At 42.7% G+C, this 27274-nt stretch overlaps 1 protein-coding gene across 5 annotated transcripts in view; it reads left to right on the top strand.

The window, feature by feature from the left end:
• Positions 1 to 25019, top strand: part of slc20a2 (solute carrier family 20 member 2) — a 46883-nt gene extending 21864 nt beyond the window's left edge. For 2 of the 5 annotated variants that reach the window (XM_070965347.1, XM_070965345.1), the window contains exons 2-11: positions 3230 to 3799; positions 6581 to 6721; positions 7594 to 7679; positions 8702 to 8798; positions 9012 to 9131; positions 10463 to 10696; positions 10982 to 11618; positions 11846 to 12031; positions 15875 to 15959; positions 20144 to 22609. In XM_070965347.1, coding sequence (XP_070821448.1) covers positions 3511 to 3799; positions 6581 to 6721; positions 7594 to 7679; positions 8702 to 8798; positions 9012 to 9131; positions 10463 to 10696; positions 10982 to 11618; positions 11846 to 12031; positions 15875 to 15959; positions 20144 to 20308 — 2040 coding nt within the window. In that variant the 5' untranslated portion in view covers positions 3230 to 3510 and the 3' untranslated portion in view covers positions 20309 to 22609. Of the gene's footprint in view, positions 1 to 3229; positions 3800 to 6580; positions 6722 to 7593; positions 7680 to 8701; positions 8799 to 9011; positions 9132 to 10462; positions 10697 to 10981; positions 11619 to 11845; positions 12032 to 15874; positions 15960 to 17371; positions 17457 to 20143 lie in introns of all 5 variants that reach the window. The other 3 variants (XM_070965348.1, XM_070965349.1, XM_070965344.1) reach the window with 2 other exon arrangements.
• The last annotated feature ends 2255 nt before the right edge of the window (positions 25020 to 27274 follow it).

Below are 27274 nucleotides of genomic sequence, written 5' to 3'. Positions count from 1 at the left end.
TGGGAGCGGTGGTGTGTGAGCAGGTGTTCATGTGTGACAGACGGATGAGGTCCTCAGAACGGACGGACCGAGCGTCAGCAGCAGCTGTCCCGTTGACTTTCCCTGTTTAGAAAATTGTAGACCTATTAAAAAGGCCTGGCGCTTGTGTGGAGGCCCACTCTCAAGCCGCTCGTCTTTCCTCCCTCTCACACGCACACTTGAGCGGCGCGCTCTCTGTCGTGTTTGGCCGTCGCAGAGATCGTTTCCTCTGCGGAGTCTCTGGTTCTGCTTGGTGCACGGCCATGTTTGACTGCGTGGTTGCTTTGCGGCGGAGGTGTTCCCCAGATTAAACATTTACACGACGTCTTGTGTTAGTCCTTTCAAAGTCAATACACTGACTGGAACACATATTATTTGTGCAGCACTTCTCAAAGGTGATAAAGTGGTTTTTAGGCAAGAAGAATATTGAAAAACAAATCAAATGATTATGAATTGAGGTGTCAAAAATATTTGTGCCCAAAATCTTTAAATACATGATGTCATTTGAATGTTTCTACTTGCAAGGGCCAACTTTACGTGACGTGGAGCACTTGAGGATTCAGTTGAATTGCAGAGTCTCAGATAACGATAACATCCCCACGTAGGATTGTCTTGTTATGTTTGATCATGAATTATTAACTTTAGATCAACTCTGAATCGCAATTTTATTGACAAACATGAGTTTATGACTTCGGTTTATTAGTCTATTACTCTCAGTCCAACAGTGTCAAAGCTCTGTCTGAAGATGTCCAGGAGCCCTGATCCCTCCCTCTGATCCTTCGCTCTGAGCTCTTTCTGGAGGGGAAGCAAGTGAAAAGAGAGTTCCCCTGCAGGGATCACTGAAGTATCACATACTTTTCACTCAGTCTTTTTGAGACCCAGTAGCCTCTGAGCTCTCGTCCCCCCCCGTATAAAAAAGAACTGGCAAAGGATCTGAGGAAAATGAAGCACGTCAGGTTTGTTTTTAACCATTAACAATGTAATAACATTCAGTGTCACTTAAGGTTCTGGATGCAGATTCAGGGAGGTCTTGCTCGGACCTGATCAAGAGACACATTTTTATCATCTTTTTATGTGTGTGTTGTGGTTCAACAAAGGATAAAGGATAGCAGTATGTGACCTCAACTGTTCCAGATGGAGCTCTTGGTCAGGAGGAGGGAGCCATAACTGGCCGCAGGCTATTTGGAAAAGAGCTGCCTGCCCCCACGCGATGAGGAGCACACAGTCGGTTCATGCCGAGAGAATGTACTCGTCTGGCCTTCAAGCTGTTTACATTTAATGCTCCCCATTAACAATTGGCTTAACCATAGAAGGAAATGTGCTGCCATTAACCCCTGTGAAATGACTTTGATTATGTGGCAGAGACAAAAGGAAAAAGAGGAGAAAGAACCCAGACCAAGTCGTTTGTGGCGTAGAGGTTTCTTGAGGACCACCAGAGGCTTCAGTGTTGGTGGCCTCCTCAGCCGCCTCGAGGGCTTGTTGTTATTGTTGCGATGGAAATAAGCTTTGTGGAACTTTACTGGGATGCGGGAAGCTGTTCGATCCCATGTGATCAAATGATGCACTCAACAACTCAATTGTTTTTATCATTGATTAATACGTTGCTGATTTCTATGATGAATCGATTGATCACTGCATGCCTGCTACAGTCTGCTACAGTCATGGGTTCTGTCTTCAAATTGAGAAAAGCTGCAGATATCATATTGTATCAGCTGAAAAGGGGATTTTTTTGGCGTTTTCTGCTTAATCAAATACTCATTTGTCATTTTTTAATTCCAACGAAGTTTAATTTATCCATCCACAGAACAATCACACTGCGTTTCACCCTGTGCTTAACAGTTATTAACAGAAATAATTCTCTTGCCGTCCCTTTATTTATTACATTACTTCTTAAGCAGCTCATGTCACAGCTGTTTAGGTCTGGGTACACAAGTCACAGGCTTGTTCATTTGCATAGTTGTTGTTGTCACTGTTGTTTGTGTCAGGTGTTTGACATAAAGTCAAGTTCCCACTGAAAAAATGGAGCCACTAAAGATTGTAAATAAGTCTGCATAAAAACACGTCATTTGCTTTCCTACTTCAATATCTGTATGAACTTAAGTATTTGGTGAATCATGTGCATTGCGTTTATGAAATTGAGGGTCACTCCCAGATTTTTAAGCACTGAGAAGTAAAAAGCTGGGAGAAGGTGATAACGATACATGTTCTCTACTATAGTATCCGTTTACTTATCTGACCCCAAAAGTGCAGCTTTGTGATCTGCTCCCACCTCCAGCAGCAGTAAAACACCACTGCTGATGCTCTCACTGCATTGCAGTCTTAACATAAATCCATGCACTTTTTTTTATGTTGTACTGCAGCAAAGCCTTTGATTTACTTTAAACTTGTACTCCAAAACTTGCGTGTACCTTCGACTGTCACTATCTCTTTCAGCCGTTGTGCTGAGGCTGAAAGAGCAAAGATTGGAAGGGTAATGTAATTTGCCATGCAAACATCCACGAGGCTGTCAGACACTCCAGGAAGTGCTTTAATATCGGGGTGTAACACATTCGATATCCTCTGTAATTCTGCCTATTATCAGTTTTTAGCATCACTGTCAGACATCAGCGTGGTGGTTTGGATAGCGTCGTGGTCGAATATGGAAACTCAGTGAATTAGATATTCTGTCAAAGGCTACCTGGATATGGGTCAGAGGGGAAAACCTGTGACACGAAATCAGGTCTGGCAGAGACGTCAGCTGCCCTGTTGTGCAGGGAGAAGGTGTTAATAGTGCACTCTAATGTTGGGAGCATTACTCACATCTCACTCTGGATACTGTGGTCTTTTAATAGAGTCAGCACTGTCAGCAGGGCCTCTGGAGCCATCTGATTTGATTCCTTTGAAGTGCAGACTATGATTTCCTATTGTGGCAATCAGAGATGTCCTCAGCTTTCCCTGCTGGAGTGCTCCCCCAGATTCATCAGATCTGCGTCGTCATCCCGAATCCTTCAGTTTTTTGGGGATGATTTTTTTTTTTTTTTTTTTTGTCTTCTGCTCTCTTAAGCTCTCCTCCTCTCTCTCTCTCTCTTGGTCCCTCCCCTCCTTTGTTTGTCGGTTTTCTGAGGAAGTCAAAGGGAGGTGTTGCCAGACGGTAGCCACTGTTGAAAAAGAGTGATCATGGATTATGACACTAATCTGTTTCTGTGTGTCTTCTGTCTTGTTTCTCTTGCAGGTGAAGGACCGTGCAGACACGCTGTCTCACACTAAGCTATGGAATGCTCTCTGCACCCACCATCACTAGTCTCCAATCTTTGGACTGAGCTCCAGACACTTAGTTAGCAGCTGTGCTTCTCCCCTCGAACTCTTTATAACCAGGGGACGAAGAAAAGGAGCGGGCTTCACAAGTCCTCCTCAAAACGCACAGAGCACTTCTTGTTTTTTTTTTTTTTTTTAGAATATTTAAGTTTTAGGTTTTTCTCTGCTTGGATTTTTGCCTGGTGAAATCATATCAAGATGGATCTGGAGGCGTACCTGTGGATGGTGATTATCGGCTTCATCATTGCCTTCATACTGGCCTTTTCAGTGGGTGCCAATGATGTGGCCAATTCCTTCGGCACAGCGGTGGGGTCCGGTGTGGTCACGTTGAGGCAGGCCTGTATCCTGGCATCGATCTTTGAGACGCTGGGCTCAATGCTGCTGGGGGCCAAAGTTGGCGAGACGATTCGAAAGGGCATCATAGATGTCAGCCTGTACAACGAAACGGTGCCCGTACTCATGGCAGGGGAGGTCAGCGCCATGGTCGGTAAGTTGGACTAAATTTTTGGCAACTATTCTGACAGTTTGTTAGTCATTTCAGTCATTTTTTGAGCAAAAATGCCAAGGATTCTTTGATTTCAGCATCACAATTGTTAGGTTTTGCTGCTCCTCTTTGTCATATATGATAGCAAACTGAATATCTTTAAACAAAACAAGGCATGTGAAGACACCACCTTGGATACAAGAGAATCATTGTGGATGTTTTTCACAATTTTCCAACATTTTATGGACAAAACAATTAGTCAGTTATTCAGAAAAAAACAATAGGCAGATTAATGAATAGTGTAGATAAACAGTGGGTGCAGCAGTGAGTCATGTAGTTGCTGATTATGTCGTACACTTGACAAAAGTACTGCTGAACCGCTGCTGCTTCTTGGCTCCATCATACAGTGAAACCAGACTGGTGAGAACTGCTGATAAGTGATGCAATAACTGATGAAATCCAAGAGGTAATAGTCAGTCTCACTAATGAAGAATAAACAGTGTACATTAGATCTGAAAGTACCAGTTGATCAACAGAAACATAAGTTATTGATTTATTAAGTCAGTTTTTCAAAGGAAAAATCAGCCGTTTACGGGCTCTTAAATGCGAGTGTTTGCAGCATTTTTGAGATTTTTAAGTCTTGAATATTTTGGTTGATTATTTGCCAATCCTTTTTGACATGTACTCAACTGAAAACAGTACAAAGACAATATCTTAAATGTTTTACCTCATTAACTTCATTGATTTTTCTAAATATTTACTTATTCTGAGCTTGATGCAGCAACACATTTCAAACAAGTTGGGACAGGAGCAACTAAAGACTGAAAGATGTGGAACGGTCCAGAAACACCTGTTTGGATCATTTCACAGGTAAACAGGTTGATTGGTAACAGGTGAGAGGATCATGATTGGGTATGAAAGGGGCATCCTGGAAAGGCTTAGTCGTTCACAAGCAAGGATGGAGAGAGGTTCACCACTTTGTGAACACATGATTGAATAAAGGAGATTACTGCATGAGCTCAGGAACACTTAATAAAACCATGGGCAGTAAACACAGCTTGTTTGTAAATCACTGCATTCTGTTTTTTTTTTTTAACATTTTATACAGCGTCCCAACGCGGGGTTGTAATGAAATAATTAGTTGCGGCCCCAAAAAACATTCAGAGTAACCTCTGAATGCCACTGTGTACATGTGAAAAGTGTTTACATGGTGAAATGCCCCTCTGGTAAGCCAGCTGTTGATGTTTGAGAAATTAGTTACACAGATGACGAGAGACCCTCAGTGTCTAACTCATAACCACATGACAGGAACGGAGAGCCAGGATTCAGGATATTAGGACTGAAACGAACAAATAATTAAAAATAGGGAAAATCACGAGTTCCTACAGCCCAAAGTGATTTCTTTTAACTGCCTGTTTTGTCAGAACAACAGTCCAAAAACCAAAGATATGAACACCACAATGATATAACACAGAAGAGAGTAGAAAATCCTCTCATTTGAGAACCAATGGCATTGGTTCCGCTTTGCGTTTTTGTTTGATCATAATATTGAATTGTCCACATTGTTGCAGATTAGTTTTCTGTCCAGCGACTAGCAGATTAATCAGCTCTGACATGTTGTTCTCTTTATAATTTAACATCATTTACACACTTAGTACGCGCTTGTTTTAACAACCACTCGGAGTTATGGGAGATGTTCTGTCCTCAGAGTTTCAAAGCAACTCTGAAAAATCTGTCTTCAGAAGAGCCTCATGATGTTTTAGTCACGTTAACTTACCTCGCACCATTGTAAGCGAGTTGCTTCCTCACATGAAAACACACTTACAGTGAGCACGAGCAGCAGTTGTTGAGTATCAACGGTGACTTTACTCATCAACATCAGATTACCTCAGTAAATGAACGCTGCAGAACAGAAAACAATGGGGCTCCCATTGAGACGATGCTTTTTTAATGAAAGAGTGACTGCTGGGTGATGCATCAGCTGATATTACGCACCGGGGATCCTGTGTCGCAGGAAATTCAGGTGTGGCAGAAGGCCACCAGTGAATGTTGGGGAAACACTGAACGGTTTTTCTTCATGTCAAACAGGAAACATTTTTCTCTGCCATATTGTTTCTGCAGATTTAGAAGAAATTTGGACTCCTTGATTCAATGAGATAAAAGCAGGAAAACACTTCCATTGTGTCCAGCAGGAGTCCACAGAAACGGCACAGTGCAGAATATACTGAATGTCTAATGCAAACCTCCAAGCCTGCGAATAAGACACAGAGGTCTTTTTATTCAAACAATGGACTCTGTTGTCCAAGAAAAACAAACATATGTGTACCTGTGGGAAAAAGATTGTTAACAGACCCTTTTTGTCTGGATAAATGAAGCATTATTGTCCGTGTTTGTTGTTTTCAGCGCATGTCTACAGATTCATCTTTGCAGCAGCTTTCAGTGCATCTTAAAACATGCTCTTGTCTAAACTGATAAAATCCCATGTGTTAAAATGGCATCTCATTGAGGAACTGCAGATCTATGGTCTCTCAAAGCTACTCTGTGGTGATGGAGGGTAATGTGACTAAACACAGGTTCATAGGTTCATTTGTCTTTAAACACAGCACAAACCTAAAGTGATCACTTTGGATTTCAGTTGTACCGTCCCCGAAGATAATGCAGTAATGCAGTCGGTGTATGCTCTGTTGTTTTCTGTAGTTCACAGCTCGTCTTCTCCTTTGTTCCAGAACTACATCTCTAATTGAATGTGAAACATGTCTGAGATGTGTGTTTTTTTGCTCACAGGGTCAGCCGTCTGGCAGCTAATCGCCTCCTTCCTTAAACTGCCGGTCTCTGGGACTCACTGCATTGTTGGCGCCACCATCGGCTTCTCCATGGTGGCCATCGGCACCAAGGGAGTACAGTGGATGCAGCTTGTCAAGATTGGTAATGGCTTGGGGCTCTGTGAGACCTGTGTGCTTACTGTACATGGGTATATTTATGGTGCTCACATACAGAGCACTTTACACCGCGTTGCCAGTCAGAACTGACAGAATATGAACTAAATATCACCACACTGAGATACTTCCTGTACAGCTCAGTGGAGTTTGACTTCAGGAAGGTTTTTTTTCGGCTCTGTAAAACACACAGTAATCATCAGAGTATGTTGTCAGCGAGGATGACTCCCTGACCATTTTACTCAGCGAGCAATCTGCTTTAGATGAGGCAGAGTTACCAATTTCTCCACCATGAGGGGTCTCAATAGACCAGCATGCAATGCAGCCACAAGACAGACTTAGAATAAACTCAATTTATCTCAGATAGAGAAAACTATCCACCTGCATGTATGAACCACAGCTTCATTTAAGAAGTCCACACATGTCCCTTAAGGGTTGAAAGTCATTCTGGGATAGTGGTGAAAAGTAACTAAGTACTGTTACAGTTTTGATCGGTACTTGTACTTGAGTATTTCTATTTTCGGCTACTTTACTTATTTTTAACTACAGTTCAGTGGCAAATATTATACTTTTTACTCCACTACATTGATTTGATAAATGGTAGTTTTGGTACTCTTCCGTATATTTGGGTGGTCATGCTTTTGTGATTTGAATGCACTTCCTCCACCACTGTTCTGAGATGTGTAGGAAGTTACTGATGAAGAATGGAAGATGAGTCCTGTTGGGAAAAAATACAGGAACTAAAAGACAGCTGAAAGCCTCGGTCATAGCTGCCTGATGATGCTGGATCAGTGTTTGGTTTTACTCTGTTGGCGAGTGTTGTTGTCTCTCTTCTGATGATATATTGTCCTCCCTCTGCAGTGGCATCGTGGTTCATCTCCCCTTTGCTCTCTGGACTCATGTCTGGACTCCTCTTCATGCTTATCAGACACTTCATCCTCAACAAGGTGGGCTCACATCATTAAAGACAGTCCCTCCTCATCAAGTTTACAGGTTCTTAATTGTATTTCCAGTTCAGTAACATGTTTAACCTTGTAAACATTTCGGTTGTAAACCTTAAAATCACACCACAGGAGTGCTGACCTGTCAGCATGTAGAGTTTAGACACAGACGTGTACATGCAAACCTGTCCAAAGAACGTCAGCACAGATAAAATCCATTTGATTTGGCAACACCCGCAGATCTGTTGTTACGTAACAGGCAATCTCTGGCAGACCAGGAAGAGAGAAGTGTTGTGGATCATCCTAAGGTCACGACTGCAGGATTATGTATGAATGAGTCATAGGACGATTTGTCATTTGGACTGGAGTTGCTGTTTAGCTGGATCACATTCAGAATGAGTTCACCTCTGTCTTTGCAGGCTACTTGCATCAGCTAAATTGGAATATGTCGTCTTTCTGTTACATGTATGCTGTGTTTGGATTTGTAGCTTTTCCAAGATGCACAGTCAAGACAATGGTTTAGTTTCTCCGTGAGACTTTCACCTTCACAGGTCAGGGCGTTCTGCGTATCAGCCTCCTCATAAACTGCACCTTGTGCAAGAGTGAATTGTTGGATATATAGTTTTACCTCATCATCTGTTTTCACTATTTCCACACCTTTGACCTGCGCTGAATGTCTGTCCTCGAGAGGAACTGTCATTTTATTAGACGTCAGCATATGTAGCGTTCAACACTCACATGATTTTGATCAAGTGCACTGTTGTGCTGAAGTTAACTGCTCGCTGCCTTCCTCAAAGACATGTGATGAAGAGCTAGGTTTGAGCTCTTTTATCATCATATGAGAAACTGTACTAAAACTGTGTGTGTGTGTGTGTGTGTGTGTGTGTGTGTGTGTGTGTGTGTGTGTGTGTGTGTGTGTGTGTGTGTGTGTGTGTGTGTGTGTGTGTGTGTGTGTGTGTGTGTGTGTGTGTGTGTGTGTGTGTGTGTGTGTGTGTGTGTGTGTGTGTGTGTGTGTGATTTCTACACAGGATGATTCTGTCCCTAATGGCCTGCGAGCGCTGCCCCTCTTCTATGCGTCCACAATTGGGATCAACACATTCTCCATCTTGTACACTGGAGCCCCATGTAAGTGCTGAGAAATGGGTGTGTTTATTTAGTCTGACACCAATGTATGATCAAATTATCATCTCAGTCTGAGCGGGTGATGGTGCCAGAGTCGTTTGCTTGCTAAAAATTCCTTTTGAAGGTGTGACAAGAGTACAAGTAGATTATAATACTTTGAAACTCCTTGCAAGGGGTTATTTTTTTTATACTTGTGTGTGTGTTCATTAATTGCAGTGCTCGGGTTAGAGATGCTACCGGTGTGGGCCATCTTTCTCATCACTTTAGCCGAGTCGCTGGTCTGTGCAGCTCTAGTCTGGATATTTGTCTGTCCCTGGATGAGGAGGAAAATAGCAAGTAGGTATCCATGTGTGTTTTTGTCTGTGTGTGTTTGTGTCCAGTCTTTCTCACGCCATGTGAAAGCCCAGCGCTCTGACCCGGGTCTAACACAACAGCGCTGCAGCCTCTGCTTGCACACTCTGTGCTCGGACACAAAACAAGAGATGCCAGCGGATGTGTTTTCACGTTGGCCTCTGCCAGAGCCACTAAAGCCACCAAAAAAAACCTTGTGAACTCTGTGTAGTACCCTTTTTTAGGGAGTATTGCTGTTTAGTCATATGCAGAGGGTTGAGATCATAGCCTACAGTGTAGAAGGCTTTCACATCGAGGTTAGGGATTGTTTCACTAATGGGAAAATCAGCCTGCAGCAAAGCAAACAACGCTATAAAACACATGGCGTATCAAATAAAACAGGAGAAAGAGCAGTAGGTGGAATATCTGAGAGAGCAGTGGACAAATGCAAAGCAGTCTGTCTGTTAAATTGAACTTAGCGTCATGCAGGATAAATAAGTTCTGTTTATTGCAGCAATCCAAAGCTACAGACTCTGAAGTCTGAGGTGCCAGTGCTATTTACAGAGTGACAGACCTGATAAATGCCTTCGTACAGGTGTGAAAATAAAAATTACAGTTAATATGAAAAAGAAGAAGAGGTGTCATTGAAGCATAAATGTCCATGTTGAGGCTTAAAATAGAACGATTATGTTCTCGAAACTTTCCCTCAATGCGGCACACAAGTGAGGCCGACTTAACCCGACCTCTGAATGCCTGTGAGGCTTATACGTGTTATTATCGCGACTAATCTGGATATTACAGCATCCGTCAAAATGAAACAGGTGATGGCTGAGTTTATGTGTTTGTACTGAGGGTATTTTGAGGAGTATGGGGGCATGAAGTCTATCAGCAGTGGGATTAGTTTGGATCAGCTGATGGCTTTCCTTGTGTTTGTGAAAGGTTGCTGCATAGTTTTCTCTTTTTCTGACTTGAAATGAGGCTTTTTCTGAGTGATTGATATTTTTATTAGTGCAGAGTAACTATTATACAAAAACATCCTTTAAAAAAAAAAAAAAAAAAAAAAGTATCATTTTGTCAACTTGCCCCAATTGGAAGTCATCCAGAAAATGTTTAAGTAAAATCTCAGTCATTTCTGCCGGAATTTGTTATTCTGTAAATATTAGATATGAGACATATTAGAAATAAACCTGTCATGTAAACACATACAGTTGTGGTATTTTCCTCATAATTAGTATTCGTGTTAGCATGTTAAGAGGACTCAAATGTTTATCCGTAGGTGATATTTTGTCTTCTCAGGATGCTCTTAGATAAACCTTCCATGGCTTGATTTCCTCCAGGTCGTCTAAAGAAGGAGCAGGCTCTGTCCCGGATCTCTGATGAGAGCCTGGACAAAATCCCTGAAGAGGAGGAGGAGAGTCCAGTCTTTAAGGAGCTACCAGGGGCCAAGGGCACAGATGAGGCTGTACTGCCACTCACGGGGGGCAGCAGTGAACGGAGCACCCGCGACTCCAGTGGAGAGCTCACCAACCTGGCTAATGGAGGCACAGTCCTGCCAAACGGCAGGGTGTATGGTAAAACTGGAATATTACTGTTACCACAAAACAGAAACTTAATGGTGGGCAACGGGCCAAAAGCAAACTTGTATTGTGTTAAGATGCAAAATGGTACTCGGATCCCAAGTTCCCTTAATTGACTGAGTTCCTGTGCAAAGTGTCACCAGCTGCTGAGCTCAGATTATGAAAAACAATTAATGGGGATCGTATATATTTAAAGAACATATTTCCCTCACAAAAAGAAAACTGCGTAAAAGGCAAATTATATTATCCACACTCACTCCATCGTTTTCTCTCCTGCAGGCCGAACCCACTCGATGACCAACGGCTGCCTCAAGTCACCCGTCTCTAATGGCAGCTTCAGCTTCGATGGCCACATGCGCAGCGATGGCCAGGTGTACCACACCGTGCACAAGGACTCCGGTCTCTATAAAGACCTGCTTCACAAAATCCACCTGGGCCGCATGGATGACAGCGACCGCTCAGGCTCCAACGCTGGCCCGGCTGACAACAACTACCGCCTGCTGCGCCGCAACAACAGCTACACCTGCTACACAGCAGCTATATGCGGCATGCCCGTCCAGCCGCTCATCCGCACAGAATCACGCGAGGACAGCGAAAAGCTGGTGGGAGAGGGAGGCGGCAGGAGCAACAGCGTGTCCTACTCCAAGAAGAGGGTACGCTACGACAGCTACTCATCGTACTGTAACGCCGTGGCGGAGGCTGAGATTGAGGCGGAGGAGGGCGGGGTGGAGATGAAGCTGGCCACAGAGCTGGAGGGGGTGGAGGAAGAAGGGGCTCCAGCTCCAGTGCCTCTGGATGACTTGGCTGAGGAGGACCACGAGGAGAAGGATAAGTCTGAGGTGTTCCTGCTGTTCCACTTTCTGCAGATCCTCACCGCCTGCTTCGGCTCCTTCGCCCACGGAGGAAACGATGTCAGGTGCTGCCTCCTGCTGCTTACAGGACGTACAACATCTCATATACAGTAGTAGCCAGCGCTCCTGTAAAATGACATTTCTGGAGTATTTGGTCATATAGTTTGTTATTCCTGAAGCTTTTTACCTTATAAAATTACATACAAGTAATATTTCTGCAACAGCAAATAGAGAAATCCTCTTTACTTTGCTGTCTTAAAGCAGTGAGAATATTATCTCCTCCCCTTTGCAGTAATGCCATCGGGCCCCTGGTGGCGCTATGGATGATCTATGACCAGGGCGGCGTGATGCAGGATGCTGCCACTCCCGTCTGGCTGCTGTTTTACGGTGGTGTAGGCATCTGTGCCGGCCTGTGGGTGTGGGGCCGCCGCGTCATCCAGACCATGGGGAAAGACCTGACTCCCATCACCCCCTCAAGGTGAGAAAGCCACCACACGGGGGGAGAGTGAAGAAGAAATACATGTGTGTGTACGTGTGTGTGTATGTCTGGAAATGTGTGAGACAGAGAGAGAACGACTGTTTGTAGCAGAGGTGAACTTTCCAACATGCTTGATTTCATTTGGTCCAAAAAGCCTCGACAGGCTGACGCACACACATCCGTCGGGTGCGACAGCTTCCTTGGTAAGTTTTATGTGCACACAGCTGTTTGAACACACACACACACACACACACACACACACACACACACACACACACACACACTCACATCTTTAACAAGGCTGAAAATGTTACTGAACAAGCAATTCAACTGACGGTGAAATGCAGAATCCTGAGGCAGCACAGTCATGGTTACAGTGCTCTGTTGCCTCAAGTGCTCCCTATTCACAGGTACAGTAAAACTTGTCTGACAAATCAAGAGTGTTTATCTCGAGCATGCACTGAAACCAATCTCCACTCCCCAAACAAAGCTGCCACTGCAGGCAAAAACATTTTTACAATGCTGCATTTTCTAGGTTGGTCGCATTTGTAAAGGCATTCACAGTACCAGTAAAAAGTCTGGAATCTACATTGTCAATCAATAACTGAAGACATCACAAGTATGACATAAAACATATGGAGTTGTACAGTGCAAATAAGTGTAAACAAAGCCAACTGCTTTATATTTTGTACTCGATTCTTCACAATAGCCTCCTTTTGCTTTGATGACAGCTTTGCACACAGTTGGCCTTCTCTCAGCAGTGGTTTCTTTGCAGCAGTTCGACCATGAAGGACTAATTCACACAATGTCCTCTGAGCAGTTGCTTTTCAGATGTGTTTGCTACTGCAGCTCTGTGAAGCATTTACGTGGGCTGTAACCTGAGGTGTCTTTAATTGGCGAATACAGAGGCTGCTAACTGTAATGAACTTATCCTCTGCAGCAGAGGTAACTCTTTGTCTTCCTCTGGGGCTGTCCTTGTGAGAGCCAGTTTCATCAGAGCATTTCATGGTGTTTGCAAGTGCGATCAAAGCAAAGAGTTGCTTTGTTTACGCTTTTTCGATTCCATATGTGTTATTTCATAGTTTGGATGTCTTCAGTGCTAATGTACGATGTAGAAAAATAGTTAAGAATAAAGAAAAACCACTGAATGATCGGGTGTGTCCAAACGTCTGACTGGGAGTTCATGTGAGATCTGTGTATTTGAATACATTTAATTTGAGATAAAATCCAACACAAACATGAAAGGATATATTTTGTCCTTTTAAAAAACGTGCAAACTATTAACACGATCTCTGTATTGCACAGTGCAATGAAACATTTTGACAATGATCAGAGTCCAGTTTAAACTTTGCTAGAAGAGATTCTTCACTGTTCTGATTGTGTTCACGGGAAATGTGGGAATGATACACTATTTTCCTTCTGCCCTCTGACTTATTACATAATAATTATGAATAAATAAGTAGTCTTTTGGACCATGGCACATAAAGCCCCAGGCCTCCCTTCGTCCCACACTCTAAGCAGCGGACATCACGCATCCTTAACCACTGACTGCTGCTCTGCTGTCCTTGAGATCAATCTCCCTCTTGCTGTCATCCCATCTTCCCACACAGTAGCTGAACAGTGTGTGTGTGTGTGTTTGTGTGTGTGTGTACACACACACCTCAGGGATGTTTGTGTGTACAGTGTCAGCTTAAAGAATTCAGTGCCTGCAGATCGTTCTGCAGTGAAAGTACTGTATGTATGCGTGCACGCATACGTAACAAGGTCTAATTGTTCCAGTAATTTATTGGAGAGTGTGTGTGTGTGTGTGTGTGTGTGTGTGTGTGTGTGTGTGTGTGTGTGTGTGTGTGTGTGTGTGTGTGTGTGTGTGTGTGTGTGTGTGTGTGTGTGTGTGTGTGTGTGTGTGTATACACACACACTGTTGCCCAGCAGGAACATCACACAGGGTTTCAGGAAGTTATTTGGCATTCTGGATGAAGAGAAGTAGAGCAGGAGGAGTGAGGGAGGGGCAGAGCCACAGTGGGAACCCTGGCCTCTCTTCTCCAACCACAGGGAGGGACGCCAGCCTGACTCCTTCTCTTTGCACTTTTCTTTTTCTGTCTGTCCTCCTTTTTTTTTTTTTTTTTTCATTTTCCTTCCTTGCCCTCTCCTTTTAAATCTATTTTTGCGGTTAACCCTCTTCTTCTTCTCTTTGTTCATTCCTTCCCAATTTCATCTCCTTGCTGCATTTCTGTCTTGTTTTTTATCGCGCGTCTCACCTCTAAATCTTTCTCTCTTCCCTTAAGTGCCACAATTGTTCTCACGCTCACACCATCTTATTATTTTCCCTCTCTCTTCATTTCTTCTCTTTTTTTGGGCCCCCCTCTCAGTGTGCCTTCTTTTTTTCTTTCTTAATCTCCCTCTTTCCATCAGCAGCTTAGTCTTTTGCCAGCACTCAAAGACAAATTTGCTCTGGTTCACTGTTCTAAAGGCTCTCTTTCCTCCAGTGTCTGTTTCCATGCATCAACCTGACAAAGAAGTTTGTTTGGGGGCAAGGACACGGAAGTGTGTGTGTGTGTGTGTGTGTGTGTGTGTGTGTGTGTGTGCGTGCGTGCGTGCGTGCGTGCGTGCGTGCGTGCGTGCGTGCGTGCGTGCGTGCGTGCGTGCGTGCGTGCGTGCGTGCGTGCGTAGGCACAGTTGTGTCTATAGTTTGTGGCTGGGCATATGTTTGAGCAGGCACAGTGAACACTGTGGTGTATCACAGCAGTGAAAATATGTTGCAGCAGGAAAAGCACATGTGTTAATGATAAAATGACTAAACAGGCTCCTGGTGTTTGTGGTGTTGTGCATGTCGGCTTAGTGTCACACTGCCATGGCTCACTGAGACACCTGAATGGAACTAAGTTATGGTCAGAGTCATGTCGAATGCACGACAAACATCAGAGATGTTGGACATCTTTTGAAAATGTCTTTTACATGCCAGACAGCAGCTGTCATTGGTCACCTACACACGTACGCAGCCTTCAGCATGTTATGTTCAAGATCGGTAAACCATCAGAACACTGCTGTGAAAGACACTGGCCGTTGCTGTTCCTGAGCGCCACAACACTGACTGGGGTGATATGTTGCAGATTTGACCAATTAAAATTCAGCAGCGTCTGTCTCCAGAGCTTCACCTCAGCGCTCAGTGAGAGTTGTATTGGCAGCTGTTTTTTATTTAGAATTTGCTATGAAAGAAGCAGCAGCTAATGGTTCAGCTTCAAGTTGCTTTCTCACTCATCCACTTTCTCCTCATCTCTCTCTTGCTCCTGTTTTTATTACTTAATTCCAGTCCCTACTTTTCCATCCCACGCAAAAATGGCCAAAAGATTTTCTCTTTAATGAATTTCTCTTCCAGTGTGCCAACTGGTCTGGTGTCAGTGTGAATAATGTTCTGGAAACGGGACACGTCTTCAGATGAAGTGCCTCCCAGTCTGCACGAGGCAATACAGAAACAGACACACACAGACACACACACACACACACACACACACACACACACACACACACACACACACACACACACACACACACACACACACACACACACACACACACACAAAAATGCTGTCTTTATTGTGTGTGTGTGTGTGTTTTGAACAGTGTGTGATTATTATGTTATGCTGTAGTATTTTTATTATTATTATGTGTCTATTCCTTGTGTGTTGACTATACTTTAAAGAGCTGTTGAATGTTGTTCTATGGTTCATGTGGATGCTGGAATACAGTGAGAGCGTGCCATCAGCAGCACGTCCCACACATTACAATGAAGGATGTCTCTTTGCCCCCACTCCCCCTCCCCTCTCCTCCCTCCCTCCTCCACAGTGGATTCACTATTGAACTGGCTTCTGCACTCACAGTCGTGTTGGCTTCCAATATCGGAATCCCTGTCAGTACCACACACTGCAAGGTATGACTGAGCGGCCCCTCCACCTGGCCTCTCACCTCCCCAACAGGCATTTTCAGGGGACAGCAGCTCACACTGCCTCCCAGTGCACCGGGCTGGAAATACTCGCACCACTTTGGTCCACATCAGTCTTGCAGTCAGATGATTTGTGCAGATTATCTAGGTTCTTCCCAGGCAATGCATATCTCTACTTTCCTTGCTCTTGCAAGGGTGCCCTGATAAAATGCATTTCCTCAGAGACAGCAAAGTTCAGATGCTTGTGGCAGAAGGAGATAGTTCCAGTTTATTACAACTTGACTCTTATTTGTTACTTTTGAATATCATTTCTATCAGTTAAGATAACCTTGTACAAGCTAAAGTAATTGCTTGAGATCTGGGAACATGGCGACATTGCTACAACAAAGTCAGACTAGGCATGAAACCGCAGTCATACATCATCAGTCAGGCGGGTTGTTGAACAAGCCAGTGAGTAATTTCCACTTTCCAAAATACTATTTTTGTCCCCTACTTTTACAATTCCTTCGCTCAAATCTCTCTGAATGGTGTCCTTTGACCATACAGCTTCCCAAATTCCGCATTAGGCTTTACGAGCAGCACTGATTGATTTGGGGAGTTATTTTGCCATGGTTTCCATCTCCTAGGCAACTTTCATCTTGTCCTGCCTCACTGCTGGAGGTTGTATTCGGGCTGTATACAGCCTGTTAGGAGATCTGCAGGCACTACTCAGGGCTGAAAAGTGACTTTGTGTCTTTTGTGTTTTATTTACAGTTATATTGTTGTATTCTCTGAAAATATGTTAAAATGGAATATGAATGAAAAATAAGGCTGTAAAGGACAGTGCCTTCATGTATCTGATATCTTTAAAGGAATTGAGGAAATTAAACTAAGTTGGGTTAATGCAGACTCTTTCCTGTGCAATGTCACTATTTTTCCAGATCTTAGCGGTTAACTTGGCGAGTACAGAAGCATTACTGTAAAATAAGTCCAGAATTGTCCTTTAATTCCCTTCATCTGATCCCCTCTAAACGTTTCACCGCATCAAAAACAATAAGATGATGTCCAGCCCGCTGCAGATGGCCCTGGGCAGCAGTGTGCAGCCCCTCTCCCCTGTTCTTTTCAGGAACACTGGATCAAGGCTGGACGATGTAGCGGACCCCTCTAGCCCCACCCCCCTCCTGCCCCCTGCCCATCAATGTGTCTCATCCTCTGTGTCATTCCCTCCAACTCTCTTCCATTTTGCCCTTTCAGCACTGGCATGGTTTGGTGTGTGGGTCCTCCACCCTCCTGTGCTTGGCTGCAAGCAGACTCCCTCACCCCCCGCCAGCGTCCTCCCCCGGCCTCACCTGTCACTTGTTTTCCACTTTTTTACCTCCCTCTCCATCTTTCTCTGTCTCTCCACTCATCTGTCTTCACAGCGGATTTTGCATTGAAGTAATGAGTGCGCTAACAGTGCTTGTTGCATCAAATGTGGGCATCCCAATAAGCTCCACCCACTGCAAGGTATTGGAGTCATTGGTCGTGAAGCCGTGCTAGAGAGCTGTCAGAGCTCCACTTCATCGCTTCACCTGTAGCTGTCAATTGTCAAAACCAATCACAACTCCTGAAGTTGCTGTTTTGACATCTTCTGCAGTTTTCCTCCAGCAGCAAACCCTCCAAGTTTGCCTTTAAGGAGACCTTTGTATGAACATTTTGATGCTAATTAATCATAGAACAGGTGTAGCGGCTGAACTGTGCTTTTTGAAAACAGACACTTGAGGGTGCATTATTTAGAGATCTCATCTGATATTTTCAGTTGGGTTTTTTGATCTACTTGTTTACATTATCTTTTCTTAATTAGACCTGAAATGTCACATTTTTCTGTGGTTAGATTTATTTGATGGAACAGAACTTTAATCAAGGAAAGGTCAGATTTGAGCTTGCGTTACGACAAAATCAACGAAGATATTTCAGGGAATAGTTCAACATTTAGTAAATATGCTTATTTTATTCCTGGCAGTGCTCTATACCACTCTCACGTCTGTCTGTTAGATATGAAGATACAGGAGACAGTTAGCTTAGCTTTGCACAAAGACTGGAAACGGGGGAAATGACTAGCTACTTAGCATGTTACATCTGTTTTGTTAAATCCAAATATAAAATAAATAATAGTGTAGCACATGACCACTGTAAAACAACAAAGTGCCATTGTTGCACTTGTTTTTGTACAAACTAATAAGATATAACATGTTAGTTAGCTTTAGAGGTGCTGGTGGGCAGATTTCCCCTATTTACAGTGTTTATGCTAAGCTAAGCTAACTGGCTGCTGGCTGTAGCTTTCTAAGACAGACATGAGAGCGGTCTTGATCATCTCATTGGTCAAATCGGCAGCCTGTCTGTTAAATCATGTCAGCGACACAACTCAAAACAAACAGTACTGTATAAGAACTGCATCTATGAAGACATAAAAGTAACTTGCAGAACAACGGTGTGTATGATTTAGATAAATACTAAATGGCCACTGAAGGGAAACTGCACAAGAGTCAAAACTGGTATTTAATTGCTGATGATCAATTTGTCTGAACATCAACATCGCCACCCATACCTTACTTTCATTTCTCACCTCCAAATACCCTTTCTCCTCCCTAAAACCTCAGATAATCAACTGCTATGCCAAAATGCTAAATCTACTGATGGTTAGAGGTATATAATTGTGGTGGTGATTTGATTTGATTAAGTGGTTGTGTGTGGGGATCTATAGACGTTGTTGGACAAAATCAGTTAAAGATGATAATGAGCCTTTTCATCTTCTGTTTTTTTTTCTCAATTCAGTCATGGTTAAAAGTGACACTGAGGAGTTCAGAAAGAAGCCAACAACACCTGTAAACCTCCCCCAGACAGCTGTGAGAGAGAATGAGTGTGTATGAGCAGTGATGGGCATCCATTTAGTTTAGTCTCACCTCAGAAAGACCATTTTCTTTATGTGTTTGGCTGTTCAGATCAAACTGAATTGATGCCCAGCCCTGGTGTGGAAGGCGCCGTGGTGTGATTATGTACAATGACTCGTTGTTTCAAAAGCTCTACAGCCAGTCATCGGCGGCACAAACACTGAGGTCATGCTGAGTTCAGGCTTTGCTGCTGCATGCCTGAAATAGTACAATTGGCTGTAAACAGACATCTTAACCACAAAGTTTAGATTTCGTTCTCCACAGGCTTTTGAAACATGACCTCAAAGTCATGCTTATTATCCAAATGAGGGAGAATCTGGGACATTTTAGTATACAAGGGAAGAAGTCAACCTCCTTGACCAACGTTTCCTTCCCTGAAGATGTTTTTTGTGCAGTCCAGCACCAGTGTATCTTTGAGTAACACTGACCTATCGACTACAAACACGACTGGTCTCCGTTCACCTGACCTTTTGCATTTAGTGGAGAGCATGACAGGCGGCGTCTCATGTTTCTCAGGCCGTATAAGAGCAGGCACAGTTTAACTCCCGCCCAGCTGCAGTGTCACAAACAGAGCTGAAACCAGTCACTGCACATGTCACTCAAACATACTGAGGTGTCTGAAATGTGTTTGTGTCCTTCTTCTTGTGTCTTCGCCACCCTTCTGATCTGATTACTTGAATAAAGGTAAGAGAAGAGGTCATTAGTGGACATCTGACATTAGCAGAAATAATTATGCTAGCTGAGTAAACTCAAAACACTCAAAAATATCTTCTTTTTAGATGTAAAGGTGTGATTTTTTGATTCACCAGAACTGCTGATATCAGACGTCCACACCCAAAAATTTAATTGAAGTAGTGATAACTTTCACAGTTGGCTTGCTTTAACTATAACACAGATGTTTTGCACTGAGCTGGTCCTGAAGAGCTGAAGGTTGAGTACAGGCTTTTCTGTTGGGATGCTAATGCTAATAAGGAAATCATTGTATGTTTTACTCCAATGCATTTTACACATATTACTCACGATCAACTTATAGGATGTGATTATTTCAGTGGATGAGGGTACCAAAAAAAAAACATAAACATACTGTATCACTTCCAGCAGCCCCCTTTTCCATCAGGGGTCCAGTGATCAGTTGCTCTGGAAAACCATCATTAGGAAAGCCTGAATCACCTGCAGCTCTTCACAGCGTCTTTGACATTAAACCTTTTTGTTCTGCGCTGCCGCTGATTGTTTTCTCTCTCCCCTCCTGGTTGCGGCCTCCAGGTGGGCTCAGTCGTGGCCGTGGGTTGGATCCGCTCCCAGAAGGCGGTGGACTGGCGCCTCTTCAGGAACATCTTCCTGGCGTGGTTTGTCACGGTGCCTGTGGCCGGCCTGTTCAGTGCTGCCATCATGGCCCTGTTCGTCTACGGCATCCTGCCCTTCGTGTGAGGGCACGTGGCTGGGAGGGAGAACAGAGGACGAAGAAGAAGAGAGTCAGAGAGAGAGAGAAAGAGGGAAACTTGGGTAAAAATCATAGCTCGAGTGTCGGGGTTGCAGATAAAGGGGAAGGAAATGAAGAGAAGGAAACGGGCAAGGGTGACGGGAGTTGAGAGGTTTACAGATGGACTTGGTTGTACTGTGGATGTAAGGAGGGTTGGTTCATATGCTGCCTGGCTCCGAGTCCAGAGATCTTTTTGACTCATTTGAGTTTCTGATCGGTTTTTATTTATTCTCGTTTCGGGTGCATAAGAAAGTGTGTAACCGGCGTGTTCATCGTACCATTCAATCTGCTGTACATATGACAATAATAGGGCAATTTCCAGTTACTCTTAACAAGAATTCTGGTTGTTGGAGAGACAGCGGCAGTCGTTTCTGTCTCGTCATTAATGAAAAAAAAAAGAAGAAATCATGAGTTAAAAAAAGATTTAATCAAACGGTTAATTCTGCACACCTAAACCGATAAACATGCCTGTATCATTCTGCCTGCAATCCCAGGCAGCATAGTTGGTCAAGTGCTTATTATTATTGTTCCAAAATGCCAGAAAAAACCCTGTACATACTGTTATACTGGATTGAGTGTGACTTGTTGTATTGCGGCTTGCTTTAAAGTTAAAAAAATAAGAAAAGATGTGCGTGTGGTCAACCAACCCATCCTGTCATCTCACTTTAAACATGCTAGCCAGGTACAACTAGGGCCAATTGGAAAGGGGGTGGTGGGACTGTCACTCTGCTTTTTTATTTTCCACATGATACCATAGAAACCTGATTTGCTAAAGAGTTGATTTTTGTCAAGAGCTCCTGTATGTTTTTAGAGATGGATCTCATATTTTTAATGATGTATTATACTGTAATTTGTACTGTAAATACTGTCCTTCAAGAGTTTGGGGGCGGGATGGGGGATCATGGTTTGTTTTTAACAGTGTAAGGGGGTGGGGGGGCTCTTCACCTCTTCATGATGTCATATAATAGAGTATGTTTCATCCCGGAGTACAAGCACACACTCAATGAACACACACACTTGACAGCTGCTGTTTTGTGGAGTTTGGCAGAATATATTTGATTGGAAATTTAAATTCAAAGTGATGAACCCAACCTGTCGATATTCCATTCCTTCAGACTGTATTGCATCAGCGAATTCAACAGTATTGGCAGAAAGTTCTTTCAAGGCTTCCTCCTTGAGAAAAAGTTTAGGTGAGTTTCATACGGCGATGTCCAAGGGAGGTTCGCTCTTTTGAATACATTTAAAGTAGAGTGAGGTTTAGGTGCAGCAGAAGCCAAAACACTAAAACTGAGACAAAAACACACTGATAAGGTCCCATAATATGTTCACATATCTTCATCAGTATGCCTTTGTTTTCATTCATGAAGCTCAGTTACTGGAGTCATTTCCTCATATCGAAGGCTCCCTGCCAATGATTGACCGCTACACTGTCCATGTTCGAGTCATTTCAGATTTCGTGCCCTGTTCGCCGGTCAGATTACATGTCTTAGTCCAGAGTTTTACCCATTTCCATAGCCCTGAACCTCATCTCATAGCCATCATGTGATAAATATGAGGTACGGCTCTCTGGATGCCTCAAAAAGTTGAAGCTTTGTCGTGTCAGAGAGCGATTATGTGTCATATCAAACACTAACTGTTGTATTATAACTCAGCCAGTTATGCAGAGGTGGAACGAACGGGGATTCAACCCCAGCCACACGTGTAGCTCCTCAAAACGGGCTGGTTGTTGTTTGAAGCGCAGCAGCATTTGCTCTATCGATCACCACTGCTTCAGTGTAAGTGCTAAGGGTCAGGTAGATATCACAGCGTCATGGCTGAGTGGAAGCCCAGCGGGGGTTTTAAGGCCGCTGGAGTCGAGGAAATATCACAAGGATCATTATGTTTGAATGAGAAGGTGTCGGGGGGGATAGTACTGATCATCACCAGCTTTTTAACGGGGTCACCCGACCTGTAGATGAACAAAGTCTAAAGCTTTTTTATTTGAACAAACTCGATGCCAGGTCTTGCAAGTTCTTTTTGTTCTTGTGGTGTGTTTCCTAATTTCATTTTTTTCTCATGAACAAATCTATGCTTAAGTAGCCACTTGCCTTGTAACATTGTGTTTTATTTTGTGCAGATACAGTAAAATTATTAAGTACTGTGGTGTTTACATCGTAACCATATTGTAGAGTATCTGAAAAAAAAAATAACTGTTGCCTAATGATGCCAATGAAAGACAAACTATTAACCATGAATTTTTAAGTGCAAGTAAAAAAAAAACAAATAACCTGAAGTGTCTAGAGAGAGAAAGAGCGAGAGCAAGCGTGCGCAATGACTTGTTTTTGTTGTAGTAGTCATGCTAATCATGATCCCCGTCACTTTACACTGCTACTACAATGCATTAACACTACATGTATGGGTGCAATTCAGTAATGAAGAGAATGACTAGAGAAATTTCATCAAGACTATATATTTTTCTACCATATCTGAGTTTTAACCTGGGCGAGCTTCCAGACACTTCGGAGGACACACTGTTGGGGCTGATGGGAAATTGGAAAAAACAGGGACTAGTTGTTATAAGATCACAGTGATACTGAAAAAAATGATCTTATTACAGGGTGTCTCGCCTCAAAGGTGCCATGTGCCACACCTCCTCTGAGGCCCAGTGTGTTCTTCTAACATGTAGACTGACGTGTCGGTTGCCAATAGATCAGATTTTTAAATTACCATTTTTATTTTTGAATTTTAGATGAAAACACTTTGTAATTTTGTTTCCCTACTGCTTTGATCATGAGTTATGAGAGCAGGACAGCATCTTGCTAAAACCTGGATGACTGCTCACTGAAGGCAAAATCTTGAAGCAAAATCTTAAACTTGGTAATGGATAACTGGACTGTGAGGACATTTGTTTCCTTGTTTTGGCAGGTAACCACTCTTGAAGCTCATACCTTTCGACTCTTTCACACGCTGTGTGTTACACAGGGGGCTGCACGCAGCTGGTGTGTTCAAATTCTCTTTGTACTCTGGTTCAGTCAGTGTGTCTGGAGGAAGTCGGTTTTAAAGCGAAATCTCACAATGCAGGAGAGGTTTAGTCTTGTGTACCAAAGCATAGTGAGCCGATCTCAAAGCAGCCGCTGTGGCCACAGTGTCAACTGTGAGATCTAGTAAATGTGCTAAAGCATACTGTAATAGTTCAGTTACACAGCAAAATCTATCTAAAGTTTGCTAACATTAACATTAGCATTAGCCCAGCTCTGGTCGCAGCAGACGCTAGGCTGGGGCAGGAAAAGCCCCTGAGTGTACCCTGATGGAAAGTGTCACAAACATTTCAAGAATTTACACACTAAAATGTACATCTTCCCATCTTAAAGAGAGCAACAAGCTAACAGACTAGCTTCTGTTCCACATGGAGAACCCTTTTGGTCATTTCATGTCATAAAAAAAAAATCTGATGCTTATTTTTTCATATTCTAATATCAATAGGCATCTATTGCTATACTAGACAGTAATATTTGAGCACCATGTCAGTTAAAGAGAAAAATATTTTGTTTGCATTCAACGACTGGAGATACCACGACTCTTAGCCATAAGTTCAGTTAAAACCATGTAGTATCTGCTGTTGTTCAATACTAACAAACTATTTAATCATGTTTAAAATAATAAAAAAATATCCTCATATGTTCATCTAGAGTAGTAGTAGATTTAACTCAAGCCACTCAACGTCAAACTGCATTATCCGACACAGCTGGTGAACGTTTGATGCTTGTGTGTAGTTACAGGTCGACTGCAGGAAGTGTTGCTTACTGTTTGTAACAAACAGTTTTCAGCTCTGTGTCCACTGTCGTGGTAGCTTCCTCTTGGAAGCATGCTGTTCACGGTCTGGCAACTGCTAACTACCTTTTTCAAAATTCCAGACCTCGCCTGCGCACTGTTATTGGCTTGGGGCTGCACACCAACTGCCCAAAGGTTCCAACCCAGAAACGCCCCGACCACAGTGAAATAAGAGGAAAGTGCAGGCCGAGGGCAGGGTCTAAAGTACAGTAAGAGTGGATAACAATAAAGATTGGGCCAGCATGCGGCAATATCTGGTGTATGCTGGATCACCATGCTCTGCAGACCCCCCTTGTAACTCACACTGTCATTTTTTGTTTGTTTGTTTGTTTGTTTTTCCATGCATTCTCAGTCCTGATAGGCCAAAAGGGATGCACTGCTCAAGATGGGGAGAGAAAGCGAAACTCGTCCTCTGGTGGCAGCGTTAAACATCGTGGCTCAAATTCATGTATTTAAAACAACCAGTGCTACATGGAAAATATTAAAGTTGCATTGCCATCTATATATGAAAACCCCTTAAAACTTAGCTGCAAATTGTGTAATAAATCTTAAATATTAATAGCTAAAAAGCATCAATTAAAGTGAAAGGTTTGGAGGAAAAAAAGACATCCGTAGGTATTTTTTAATAACACTCAAACTCAGTTAATCTGTTTCATCAGAGCTGTGTGGGTGGGGTTTGATCAGACTTAAGCTAACAACCCTGTAACTGCCATCACCTGTTGATTCAACTGTTGCTTAACTCTGATTGGTGCACAGAAATATGTAACATCACCTTTTTCCAGCAAAGCCACACCCACTTCAAACAGGTGTGGAAAGCACAGACAAAAAGAAATGCCAAAATCTCTCATGTGAAATAAACAGAACGGTCTTTATGTAGGAAACAATCATTTACCAGAAGCTGATTGATAAAACAGGTTTTTGGGCCTTTAAACGAGTCACACCTAATTAATCTAATTATCTTATCAGTAACAGATAAAACACGTTCTACTTCACATTGTATCCTGAAAGCCAATGCATGGATGGCGCAGATAAAATCGAATCTTTTAAAAATGTATTGGGTTTGAGCGCAGGCACCAGATGGTGGAGTCTGACACTTTCCCTCCCCATAGAGAGGGACAGCGTTTTAGACCAGTCCGCTTCAAGTTATCAGTATAAATCAATGAATGGTGTAATTGCCATTGAGGGAGTTACTGTGCTTCTATTGCATTCTAACTGTTTTGTAACCTTTTTGTAGAGGAAAAACTAGAGAAACAGAACGTGCCATTTCTTCCTCCCTGAATGTGCAATACAAGCTGTTTCATGTGAAGGCGCAACTACATTGCTGTCACTCTGTGGTCGTGTAGCTCCACCTACCCTGGTGTAATAGCGCCCTCTCCTGTTTGTATGGAACTAGCACCACCTCACAGAGGTGGAGGGGCATCAGTTCAGACCTTCATCTGGATGTGGCGTGCCGTCTCTAGTTTTCTGGTCTGTTTTGTAATAGAATGTGCTCCTTGGCTGGCCTGCAGGCTTTATGGCTCTGTGTTGTCTTTTTACTGTTTACTGCTATTTAACTGTCCAGTCCTTCAAAAGTAAAAAAAATAAATAAATACATAAATGAATAAAAAATCAAAAGAAACTGTAGCCTGCTTCTACGAAATCTTAAAGCTTTTCTGATTTGCATATATCGTACTGTAATGTTTATTTAAGATTTTAGTGAAAGAAATGTCTGCATTTAAACTAAATTATGGGAATTAAAATTACAAAGAATACCTAAATTCCACTGAGTTGTGTGTCTTATTTGTGGAAAGATGTGTGTGAGAGGAAGACATGATGCTTACTGCAAGCTGGAAACAGTAAAAAAAAATGTTACTGCTTAATCACATACTTAAAACATTTGCACTGTACATGGGCAGCAGGATAATATAATTTAGCCTCTTATCACAGCCTACTGTATGTCCTCATGTCTTGTCAGACATATAGGATGACAAAGGAATTAGTGTTTATTTGTATTTGCCATACAATTCACTAAGAGCTTTTTTATTTATTTATTTTTTTAATCTTCCTCTAAGGTGTTTGGAACCATGTTCTTGGGCAGTATTTACATATTTAAAGGCTATATGGCAAATATGAAGGCAGCGATGCTACTTAGATACTGAAGCATTTCTTTGTAACCTGAAATAGTCATGACTGAATGATCACAGTCATCTCGGTTGTGACAAGGAAGATAGTGACTGAGAAACCATTTGGATCAACCTGAGCAACACTTTAAAAAATCCTGATCAAAAATACTTATTTTAAACTCCCAGAAAACATTTGATGATGCGTACTTTGGTGAATGACCACACTGGTAAATTTGTACATGCGGTACAGATGTGTGTGAAGTTAATTTATTTTTTAGAATTGCAAGGCAGTCTTATTGAAATGTTTGTATTCTTACCGGCATCATAACCTGTATAGTTTTCAGGATATTAATATTGACTTTATTTTTGGTTTTGTAAACTTTATATCTGCATATTGTTGTGCCCTGAAACATTTAATGTCATGGTTGTGTCTGCTCATTTCCGCCCACTTTGCATGCATTTGGTTTCCTACGGAAACCGCCGTCTTTAAAGACTGAATTAATCTGCCAGATCTTTTCAGGCTGCCATTATTTAGGGTTTTGAGCTCAGATAATAATTCAGTGACTTGGCACAGATTGCACTTTACATTCCCACCACTGTGGCTGTCTGTGCTGGGTTTAATTTAAGACGTCTCTACAGTAACACTGAAAAATGCTGGTTTGATGCTGGCACACAGCGAGTGACACCATTTACATTCAATAGGATAATGGTTTCCATTTCATGTTGGCTAAATCAGTAACGAACAAGCAATGGAAACCAGAACCTCCCTGCACTCGGGTTTAAAATGCCTCAGAAAGAGTGACATTGTTCATGGTTTGTGAAAGGTATTTGTTGATCTTGGTTTCTCTGTTTGTGGTTCTCGTGTTCATTGTAATTGACAACAGAAATGCCCTTCAGCTGTGATAAAGTGCGGCTTCTTCACACTATTAAAAGTGTCTTCAGGGATCAGGCTGGAAGTCCACTTAACCCCAGCTTGAAGTTTATCGTGACTTTTAAAAAAAA

Source organism: Chaetodon trifascialis, chromosome 6 (genome assembly GCF_039877785.1).
Source record: "Chaetodon trifascialis isolate fChaTrf1 chromosome 6, fChaTrf1.hap1, whole genome shotgun sequence".
In the NCBI taxonomy this organism is placed as follows: domain Eukaryota; kingdom Metazoa; phylum Chordata; class Actinopteri; order Chaetodontiformes; family Chaetodontidae; genus Chaetodon; species Chaetodon trifascialis.
The sequence above is the reverse complement of the archived record's forward strand: the minus strand, read 5'-3'. Positions and strand labels throughout refer to the sequence as shown.